We start from the raw sequence: 12,211 nt of genomic DNA on the forward strand, positions 1-12,211 counted from the left end.
TATTCAGTCTTATTTTAGGATTAAATATTATTTAAATATGTAACTTAATATTTAAGTATAACCTGTTTACCCTCTAAAACTGCTAACACCCCATAAGGCTGGGGTGGTATTAACTTTGTATAAAGTACATTGCCAGTCTCCCTGAATAAAATTGTGTGTAAGGTATATGAAAAAGAAGAAAACTAAAATATATTGCAAGATACGGTACATAATTAAAATTTGAAACAGTTCTTGCATGTAACACCTTATCACAACATGAAATGTTACAAAAAAATTAACTTTAAGTATACTGATACAAATGGAATAATTATCATATTTTTCTCTGGAGGCTGGGGTTTCAGATCTTTGTGAAAGTGAGATGAATTTAGTGTATTTAACCTTATCCTCAGTGAACACAAGTCCACTACTCTAAATGTCCACACAATCCATCAGAGTTTATCACATCTCAGCAGTTCCAGCTGAAAAAGACTCAGGGACTACAGAGATTGCTCAGTTTGAGATGGTGAGGAGGAGTTAAGAGTGGTGGTGTTACCCATACATTTAAGAAAGATTTACTAGCAGCTTCTACCTGTGTGTTGGACTACAGCTAATACCAATGTGCCTGGCTATTCATACAGTAAGTACTAAATTTACTTGCATTTTTATATGGCAGGTGCACCCATTGCCTTTTGTTCCATTAGGAAGCAGAAAAAAACAAAGAAGGACATTTATTATTTTTCTATTCAGACCAATGCTCTTTTTCCATTTTGAGAAAGAACAGAAGATTATGGTATTGAATCACAGAGGCTACACTCTACATGTGGACATTGTGAAATTTAATGAGACCATTAGAAGACAACAGTTAAGGCTTGGTCACGCAGAAGAAAAAAATCCCTTTTAAACGAACCACGAACTATCACAGGGCATGTTAGCTTTCATTCACATTGTTTTTCCAATGACCCACGCATATTGAAATCTGAAGAGCGCTTGAAGCAGAGCTAGTCAGAGAGTGTGCAAGTGTTCTGCTTTTAAGTAATGGAGTACACGTGACCATAAAAGTAGGCATTCAAATATTAAGATAACAAATTGTATGAAATTGGTACTATCAGTACGAACCTACCAATATGTTGTGTCTTAATCAGTATATGTTAACAGTGGCTTCTTAATAAGACTGTATATCACAAGAATTGAATGATATTTACTGGCTTAAAAATAAAAAGCATTGTCATCAGAAACAGTTACAAATTAACAACAAATGTATTTAGATCTGTAGGCTTTCATGCTCTGATGTGAAGAAGAAATATTTATTATATTTTTACAGTATTTTTTCAGGAAATATTTTGAGCTGATTTCCAACTAAAAGTAATTAAAGTAGAAGAGGAAAAACATACAATGTGAAACCTGAGGTGTTGCTGTGCATTGTTTAAAGAACAATGTTATTGGTTATTCCAATATACAGTATGTACGTATATTATAGCTACACACACAAAAAACAGAACTGCTGCTCATAGTTGTTGTAACTGCTTTCCAGCTTGCGACCCATGGAGAAGGAAAATTCAGACACTTCTTTGAAAACTATTTTTATTTCAGATAGATAGATTGATACTTTATTGATCCCGTGAGGGAAATTGCAGTGCAACAGCAACTTAACACACACAACACAGCCACAGTGTAACGAATTTTATACTAATAGTACAATACATACAATACAATACAAGAGTTACTCACAGTCCGGACACACAAGAGGAAACTAGAACAGAACAGTACACAGAAAATCGTATCACACGTATGAATATAAATATAGATGTAACCATAGATATAAATATAAATATAAACGTATTGCACAGGTCCCTGGCATATATTGCACAAAAGTGGTTGTAAACGGGAAAAAGAAAAAGAAAGAGAACAGATGTAGCAGTAGATGTGTATATGCGTTTAGTCCAGAAACAGGTCACTGTCGCTGTTGCCTCTGCCAAGACGCACGGTGGATGCGTTGTACAGTCTTATGGCAGACGGCAAGAATGACCTCCTGTAGCGCTCCCTGTCGCACCGTGGATGAATCAGTCTATTGCTGAACGTGCTCTTCATTCCTGCAAGCCTGTCATAGAGGGGATGGGAGAAGTTGTCCATGATGGCCTCTAGTTTGGACATCATTCTCCTCTCAGCCACTACCTCCAAGGGGTCCAGGTCAGACCCAATGACAGAGCTCGCTCTCCTGATGAGCTTGTTCAGCCTTTTGGAATCTACTGCTCTAATCCCAGAGCCCCAGCACACCACTGCATAGAAAATGGCACTCGCTACCACCGACTGATAAAACATGTGCAGCATCTTACTACACACATTGAAGGACCTGAGCCTCCTCAAGAAGTAAAGTCGGCTCTGTCCGTTCTTATAGATGGCCTCGATGTTCTTAGACCATTCCAGTCTATCGTCGATGTGCACTCCCAGGTACTTGTACGAGTCCACCATCTCCACGCCACTCCCATGGATGTAGACAGGAGTAGGTTTGACCTTTTTCCTCCTGAAATCTACCACCAGTTCCTTTGTCTTTGTAACATTCAGTTCCAAGTGGTTCACCCCACACCACTCCACAAAGCTGCTGACCAGTCCTCTGTACTCCTCCTCCTGCTCACCCTTGATACATCCCACAATTGCAGAGTCATCTGAGAACTTTTGCAGGTGGCATGACTTTGAGTTGTACTTAAAGTCCGAAGTATAGAGGGTGAAGAGGAATGGAGAAAGAACTGTCCCTTGAGGTGCCCCTGTGTTACTGTGCCCTGTGCCCCTGTGTTACATTTCTCATTGAGAAATGTTAGTTTTTATATATTAGATCACAGTACAGTATATCAAATACTGTCGTATTTATGCTCAAACATACTGTAGATTGACTTAAGTTTTGCTAAAACTTAATAGATTGTGATAAATACCTCCATAATGGGAAGTTGTGTTGAGTTTTACTAAGTAATGTAAATTAATCTATTTATTCAGAAACCATAACTTCATATATGAAATTAATTTGCTCTCAATCTGTTTTAAAAAGATCAGTAGCATTATACTGTTACATACTGTAACATATCACAGAAAAGGAAAATCGAGCTGCTCAATGTTACTGATGTAATTTTATTTATTATTATAAATATAAAGCTTACTCTGGTAGTATTTTCTAAGGAGGTCAGGAACACTTTACTGTACATACCTGATTTCTTATGAGAAAAACACTATAAGGACTATGAAGTGGGAATTTGTCTTTTGTGGAGTGAGGTGTCTCTGTGACTAGCGCTGAGGACCCTGTAATAATCCATACCTGCTTTATTCAAGCTCTGCATAGAGTAAAGGCCTCAAAGTGACTACTTAACAAGCAGGGGAAGAGAGTGGGAGAGAATCTAAAAAAACATACAGGGAAGAGAGCAAACACCCAAGCAGAGTAGAATTAAATGATTCACATGGCGGGCGTTTTTGTCCTGTATATCTGGAATAATGCCTATCTGGAGCCTTGGGGAAATTAAGGAAGAGAAAAACATTTCAGAAGGACATTAAAAGTTTATTCCTCAGAGTTTTGCCCTGAATTAAGACCATATACTGTTGGAGATTTTGGTGGATTTTATCTTCTGTCCATTTCTGTTTAATAGATTTGGGTCATTCTTTTCAAAATCTTTTTTGAGTTTTTTTTTTTAAACTAGTTCACTGTACACTTTATAAACATACAAAAACAGTTTTGAAGAAACAGGGATACAATGAATTGTTCTCTTATATGGAGTGGCCTATTTTAACACTAGAGAAATATGGTTATTTTTTAGGATTAGAGATGTAACCTTCAAATTCACGTGTAAATCCATCCAATCAAAATCAGAAAGACTATTTCCATTTGACTAGCCCATTCCAGAAGCACAGATCTCAAGAAAGGATTACCGTACATTCTGGATGAGACACCAGTTAATTGCCAGTGTGCCTTGCACACACACAGACAATTTAGAAACCCTGATTGATAACCAATTTGGAAGATGGGAAGAAATTGGAACTGAGAGGGTAGTGTAAATAAAAATGCTGTAAAATTTAAGAAGTGTTACAAACAAGGGAAGATGTTTTAACCCATTTATTTTATGTTCGCTGCTGCTGTAGCTACATGAACTTGAAAGAAATCAACGATTTAAACTCTGGTAAGCTAGTTGTGGAAATTTGGAAAACTAAGTTTGCCAGTGATGCAAAACTAAAGGGGTGATAGAAATGACAGCAAGGAATTTACAAACAAAATGTATAAATCCCCATATAGTGGGCAGAAATGTCATGAAATTTAACAGTGGTCAGTATAATGTGGTAGGAGAAACATACAATTTACATACTGCATTGGTGATTCGGTGCTGCATGGAAGATACGTGAAAGGTATCTGAGTGTTTATGTTGATTATTCCGTATTATGTACTGTAGAGACAATACAGGAAAGCAGTAAAAAAACGCAAACAGAATGCTTTGGTACCTTATATAGCAAGAAGTGTGAAATATGAATGCAAGTAAGTTATACTTAAGTTTTGCAAAGCACCAGTAAGACTTTACTTTGAATATTGTGGCCAGTTTTGGTAACCATACCACCAAAAGGATATTAGTAATTAGTCCATAATTAATAATAATAATAATTATTATTAATACTAATTAGCCGTATATAGGCAGGTTAAGGGAGCTAAATCTCTTTATTGTGTAACATAGGATAAGAGCACTGTGACAGAATGCTTGTTATTTTTTTTCGTTCTGAATGTGAAATACTCCAATACTTCCCTCTACCCTTCTGGTATGTTTGAGAGAGTGTATGTGATACGAATGAAGTGTGAATGATACTCACCCTTTTGTTGTTTCCCAAAAATCATTGCAGTGTTTTTCCCCAGCGTTGGGAGTATTATTTTGTGTTGATCAAGATAGCCACCAGTCACCTTTCCTGTTTGTAGTATCACACAAATGATCTTAAAGTGAAAGGTTACTGGTGAGCCATCTATAAATAACCGATGTAAGGTTAGTTGTTTTGTTTAAGTGAATATATCAAGTTGCATGACTCTGTTAAAATGTATAAGTTATTTTGGGATGGCTAAATACTTTATTTTGATCAATCTGCCCATCTCTGTTAACAAAAATGTGAGTGAGTCCCTTTAAGAGGATGGTCCTTAGAAGAGGAGGGGCTATAAAAGGGACTGGAGAGCTCAATATGGAGGAGGGTGCCTTGGAGCAAAGGTGTGGAGAGTACTCCTGTGAGGTTTTTTTTTGTTATCCATATTTTGTTTTGGCAATAAATCCAGTTTTGTTTGCATTTGAAGACTGCTTGTGGGAGTTTCTTTTCTTTTGAGCCAAGCCTGGTCACTTGGCCGGTGACAAGCACATACAGTACAGTATACATGTACCTGTATATGAGATTCATTCATAAGTTAGTATAGAGAGGATAAAGCTAGGAAACGTTTTTCATACTCAATAGTGAAACAAGGACACAGGGTTGAAGAATTTAAAAGTTTCAGTTAGAATGAACTATAGGAAAAACTTCTATACACAACTGGTTAAGGGTATCTGGAACAGACTTCCCTATCAGGTGGTTGAGGACCAAAGTCTGCATACATTCAATAACTGGATAAAGTGTATGTTTCACTTAGCTAATAAACAGGCAAATGAGCAAAACGGGTCAAATAGACGTACTTCTCGTGTTCTGATTTTCTTATCATGTACTCAGGCATGTAAGTCTAGCAAAACCAACAGTACCATTTCTAAATCCATAATAGCTATTCCCTAGTTCGGTGGCACTTATTATTTCTGTAATAATACATGTGCATGTAATAGACACAAGACTTACTGGTGTATAGATACTTGGTTTGGTTGTGTCATTCTCTTATGTAAGGGTTCTACTTAAGCAATTTTCCAGTCAATGGGTATTGTCTCTGTCTATAGTGACTTATTTATATGAATACAACTGGAACTCCTGGTAGGCATTGGTGTTCATCTGAGGTGCTTCTAATACCTGAAACATGCCTATCTCTTCTAACCAATATTATTCAATTTACAACTTTGTCTTTGCTCATCCATGAAATATTTATTCTAATAACCATTTCCCTTCCCTAGACACTTCATTATTCTGTGTTCTTTTATGGTTGCCATATGTTACGTCCAAGTGTGTATTCTGTGTGTTTTTTCTGTTATGTCCACACTGCTGACCCTTGATTGTTCTCCCTTCCCCATTGGCCAACCATCACACCAGTGTTTCAATATGATGTCATCATCAATCAGCCCTCAGCCAATCAGAACTCATTTTATTCACTATATAACATGGAGGTTTTCAGGAAGAAAAGGCCTTTCGTTTGACTTCAGTCCCATTTGGTTTTGGTTATTGCTTCGCTTCGCTTCTGGTTATTGCTTCGGCTTCATTTGTTGGTTAAATTTCTTTTCTTTGGCACCACTCTAGTTCCTTACCCTTATCACGCTTCCTAGTCCCTCACCAAAACCCACCTGCTTCCAAAAGAATTATCCTAAATGTTACACCCCTTTACCCCTAGACACTTGGGGTCGTAACACCATACCAGAAACTGTATTTTACCCCCCATTGCATTATTCCTATCTCCCTCTTGATTTTTCTAATATTCTCCTTCATTGTGCTTTTAATTTAGCACACTTTGGTTTTTTTAACTGTGTACTGTTCTTTTTCATTTTATGAAGTAATGTTTTCCCAATATCATTCTTAATGGATTGTTTTTTAAATCACTGCTGTCTCCTTTGGTTTACCAGTGCAGTAAGACTGAGGTCATGCAATTCTAGCCTTTGAGGGACTGGAGTCCTGGTGGTTTTCATTCCAACTTTGAACGATATAATTTACTTGAACTAATTATTTTAATAAGACATCATATCACCTGTTGAAAGTAACTCTAAACCTGCAAGACTCGCACTGGAGGCCTAGAATTGCCCCCGCTAAATATTGTATTTCTAATTGTAAATCTATGATGTTATCAATGAGAGAAATGTTTTGCTTCTTAACTTTATTAATGAAATACCATTTTAATGTGAAATTCGAATGCTTTCAACACACACCAGTGATATTTAATGTTCAACAGAAATTGTTCTATTTCCTGCATTAAAGCAATGCTCTAAGAAAAATGTCTACTAACTGACATTTTTTTTTCATTTGTGTGAAAAATACCAAATATTTTAAATACCAAAAAATACTAAAAAATACCACTTTACTCATTAAGTCTTAAAAGGTTACAAAACACATTGTGATGTGCTGTACTGTATATGCCAGGACCACCAAAGTATTTAGGGTAATTACACCATATAAAATTTGTATTAATTTATGTATGTTGGACATGAGAAAATAACAGTACAATATGTGCAGTAGAAATGTGACAGCAGCAACTCATCATTATTTTTCTCAGTTTAGTAGCATGTTATCAACACAATTAATTGGGATTAAAATGACTCCAGTAATGTCCTTCTTCCAAAGCAATTCAGCAAAGTGAGTATCAGAATACCTAGATCATGCCACCTCATGCCTTATCATTCATCAGAACACATCAAACACACCATTACTGTTTTGTACATCCAGTTTTTAGTCCTGCCATGGGAATGTGCTCTTGATCATAGTAAGATTAGCAGACAATGGTGTTCCGCAGTAGTTCTGAGATAAATCTGTGGATATTCCAGTGATGTAATGGACATGTGCACATGCTGTTTGATAAAGTTGATTTTGCTTTCTCCCATATTTCTGCAGGGAGCTCCCAAGCCAATTGCTGTGGAGCCATGCTCAGGGAACAAAGCTGCTGTGCTGACAGTCTTCATGTGTCTCCCCAGGGGTTCATCTGGGGTCCCTCCTCCTGGCCAATCTGGTAAGAAAATCTGTCCATCCTGAGCTCTCTGACTTTAATTAACCTTCTAGAAAGACTTGCTATACTGTATCCTGAGAATTCATCTAAGTAAATAATACTCAGCCATGCTTAACTAACACTTTTTTTTAATTTGAAATACAGAAAAAAATATATTGCACTGTGGTGTGTATGCAGAAATGTTCAGACTTCAACTCTGCACTAAATGTTTAGCAGAAAGTCTTTAAGGAGTTTCCTAAGGTAACACAGCCTAGTGTGAATCCAGTCCAGAACATTTCCAGTTTTAGAAAAAGATACTGTGCTATTACCTGGAAAGAACAGTAAGATGTATGCAGTGCTAGAGAGTAGCAATCTCAGAGGTGCACAGGCCAGCCGGAAGTCTTCAATTTGCACAGATCTGGGGAAAAGTTGTGACAGATGAAGTAGGTAATTTGTTCAATTAAGCAGAGAAATGTAGAGAATCACTTGGAATGAAAACATGAACTTCCTGCAGCCTTGTAGGAGCAAAGGTGACCACACTATTGAATTAACAAATTGTTTCAAATTGATAACATGTGCATTAGGTCATTTTTAGGTCAAGTTGATTATTATGGGTGATATATTAAAACTACTGGGTAGTCACTGTTTAGAATTACAGCTACATCAACCGTCAGGAACCCTACTACTGTCTTAAGTTAAAGCTGCATACACCTGGTGTGTTAACTTAAAATAAGATGTTTTGGTTTATATAGATAGTGCATCATGCACAGTAACTCACCCCACTGCCATCCATGTCTGAGAATTTTTTTAAACTGTCCTGTTGTGCCAAAGTCTTTTTTTATTGTCCTACCCCTTTCAATGTTTCTCTGCTATATTATATTGTTCTTTTGTATTTTATATTGTTCCACCATTTCAATGTTTTCCTTATTTAGAACAAAAATATATTTATATATAGTGGGTTTTTTTAATTCAGCTCTTTTGTTAAAACTAACCTAACAATAAATCCTGACGGACCTGCCTTTTCTAGTAAAGAGCATTTTTGCTTTATGGACATGTAGAGAGGAATACCTGTTATTAATGATGAGCACCTACCAGTGAGCCAATTAGATTTGGTGAATGTGATATGCTGACTTCTACAACACTTCATATTGGCAACCTTGAATTACCATGACCAAGTCTTTGAAGATTCTGATCAATGTGAATTAAAGACATTAAATGACAAGGTTGGTTACTTCTAATGCAGACTTCTCATGCTGTATTAATCAAATTTTAATTAATCAAAGTTATTATTATAGTAGAAAAACTAGTGAAAGATTTGAGATAATTTTCATTTTTCATCTTTAAATTCCTAATTTTATGTAGGAAATCTTTTCTTAATATTATGCTTTGCAGTTTGCATTTAGTGTGCCTTATTTCAATTCTTGTGTGGGTCAAAATACTTACGGGAATGTACTGCTTTTTTTCTGATAGTGCGCCTTTGTTTAATAGAATCGTCACCTTTAGCTAACCCACATGCTTTATTTAAAGCCTCAGTGTGGTCCCTCAATGTAAATTATAGCAGAAGGCGCTAACAGCAGTCTCAACACCTCCACATACACTAGGGAGATGTGAAACTTTTCAGAATAGAGGGTTTTGAGCCATTGCCTCTTGGATGACAACATCTTATATCCTGCATTTGTGCTAAAACTCCATTGATATCTTTCCAATTGAAGTCACTTCTTAACAGATACTGGACTCTGGTATTTTTGCCTGGTTTAAATATAACTGCCTGTTATTTGACACAGAATCCAGTTTTTTTTTTCTCTTTGCATTTCAGTTTGGGGAATGGTGCACCATCTGCCTGGACATTTAAATAATTCTGCCCACTATTTTTAAAAAGCATTAAAAACAGCAGATGAAGTAACTGTGTTTAGAATCAGCTTGTCAATATCCATCCATCCCTTTTCTAGCCACTTTATCTAATACAGGGTCACAGGGGAGCCAGAGCCTATCCTTTCAAGCAACAGACAGAAGTATCAAGCAACGGACGGAAGTATATCAATATAAGCTCACCATTAAGATTTATTAGTGTTTTACATAAATTCAATATTCGAAAAAGTACAAATGGGTAGTTTATTATATTACAAATATACTGTAATATCTTGTAACTTACATAGTGATAGAATATAATGGAATGTATATGCGGTATCAATAGAAACAGTGCAGAACAGTGTCTACACACAGTTTCAGAAGTAACACATTTCTTGGCTTAAGAGCTTGAAATCAAAACACATGAAATCAGAATATATTCTACCATTGTTTCCACATTGGAACACACATCTTCCAGGTGAAAAGTGCTCAAACATAAAGTAATTAAGGTATGTGTAAACAAAGGTAAAATAAATTCTGTCTGAATTTGCTTTACTCATATAATCAACATTACTTTTATTAGCAATTTTAGGACATATAAACACAGTAATAAAAATAATTAAGTGACTAAGAGAAGCAGGTTTGGAACACCTTCATCAGAAGGAGGGAGTTTTGAGTGCATGAATGAAAACACAAAGCAGATGGGATCTGTGCCAGTCCATGATCCGATGAGGGTTAAATCAAAAATGTGAACATTGATCTTCCATGTGGAAGTCATTTAATTGATCTGGGATTTCTCCTCTAGTCTGACACTCAGTCCACACACACAGCGGGATGTTAAATAGCAGAGAGGTTCAGATGGGGGTAATGACAGTCGTAACCAGACAAGGATTCCTTGGAGAAGCAATGGTAATACTGTAGGTCCCAGAAAGCCAATCCAGAGTCAGACAGAGACCAGCTGTGGACTGAGCTCACTGGGCAATATAAGACAAATTACAGAAATTGTGTGGAAGCATTTAATTTGAACACATAACTGAAGAATGTTTTTCACTGTCCATTGTGGGAACTCTCATTCCATGTAAAATTTTTGTCCTATGTTTTGGGAAATTGTAGGAGATTATTTATTTGCTTATTTTCTTAGCAGACACTCTTATTCATGGCAGAATACAATACAGAGAATTGTATTAAATGTAAGTATAAGTACAAATGTGCAGGTACAACATGTAGGTATGTATTCTATATCTACAGTGAAAAGAGCAATTTGGAAGCTCCCAATCTGAGAATCCAAAACATAAGTCCAATACAGTGTAAAATCCTTGGTACAGAGTTATTGGTAAGAGTTGAGTAGAAGTCTTGAGCAGGCACTGAAGGGTGCTCAGGGACTGAGCTGTTGTGATTTGTGTGTGCATCTATTTTCACCACTAAGGTGTGAGGGAGGAGAATGGATGAACTCAGTATGTGGGGAGAATGGAGTCTGGTGGAAGAGGACAATGAATTGTAGAGAAATAAACTGAAGACAGGCTGGAGAAGAGTGGTTGAGGCAAGTTAGAATTAGGGTTTTGAACTGGATGTTTGTCCAGATAAGAAGGCAATGGAGTGATTGGCAGTAATGGAGTAGCAGTGTGTAGAGATTTTGGCCTATAAGCAGTCATGAAAGTCAAAATGTACAAGAGTACATTTTGTGTGCAGTGGTAAAGAAATATTAGAATCTGTTTATTCGGTAATGTTGCTCAAGACAGAGCAGCAGGACGCTGCTAGTCAAAGAATGATTTTGAAGTATGACAGGGAATTTACAAGTGACACTGAGGTTCTTGGCAGAGGAGTAAAAAAAGGACAGGTTTACATAGGGGAGAGAAAAGGAAAAATTGTAGCTTTTGAAAGGATAATTTTAAGATGAAAGGTGAATATCCAGGACGATACTCGGGAGATATACTCTTTTCCAGCTGCAGGAATAGAGGGGAGATCTCCTTGATATAGGGAAGGAGAGCATGGGAAGCAGCCTGGAATAGGTAAGGGAGTAAAGAGCTCCCATTATGGGAAGCAGGAGAAGATGGGAGGAATAGGTTGGGGGTGTTTGGTGGCTGAGGAGTGTTGGACAGCTGGCAAACATTGGAGATTTTGGAGACAATAAAGGAGATAGTCAAAAGAGAAAAGGGAAGGAGTTGAGGGCTGAGAACAAAAGAGAAAGTGAAGATCTTCAGAGGACTGTTTGCAGAAGACTTGAAAATTAGAATGGCTAACAGAGACAAGAGAATAACCACAATAGAGATCCAAGGCAGTGGGCAGCTTAGATCTCCTCTGTTTCTTTCTAGTTGAGTGCACCTTGGTTCTGACTGGTTGGAGCACAGAAGGGAGCCAGAGATGGGAAGGGTGGGGAGGACAGGGCAAGAAGTTAGTTAAGTTTTTTGGACTAAAAAATTTGGACAGTGATGGTCGCTGTATCATGATTAGTTCGCTGCCAAGTTCCCAGGGTCCTGGAGAGTGTCGCAAATTGCTTTGGAAGAAGCTTTTTTAGGCTCATTATCACAGGTCATGACCGGTCATAATGTCATCAGGTATAGTGGG

At 37.1% G+C, this 12,211-nt stretch overlaps 1 protein-coding gene across 1 annotated transcript in view; it reads left to right on the forward strand.

Moving 5' to 3' along the window:
* The window catches only part of LOC148661720 (attractin-like protein 1), a 429,208-nt gene that overhangs the window by 394,450 nt on the left and 22,547 nt on the right, over nucleotides 1–12,211 (forward strand). The window contains exon 28 of the mRNA XM_088635864.1: nucleotides 7,708–7,822. Within this exon, the coding sequence (XP_088491990.1) occupies nucleotides 7,708–7,822 (115 nt within the window). The remainder of the gene's footprint in view (nucleotides 1–7,707; nucleotides 7,823–12,211) is intronic.

The sequence above is a fragment of the Lepisosteus platostomus genome, chromosome 6, assembly GCF_059453375.1.
Source record: "Lepisosteus platostomus isolate fLepPlt1 chromosome 6, fLepPlt1.hap1, whole genome shotgun sequence".
Taxonomy (NCBI): Eukaryota; Metazoa; Chordata; class Actinopteri; order Semionotiformes; family Lepisosteidae; genus Lepisosteus; species Lepisosteus platostomus.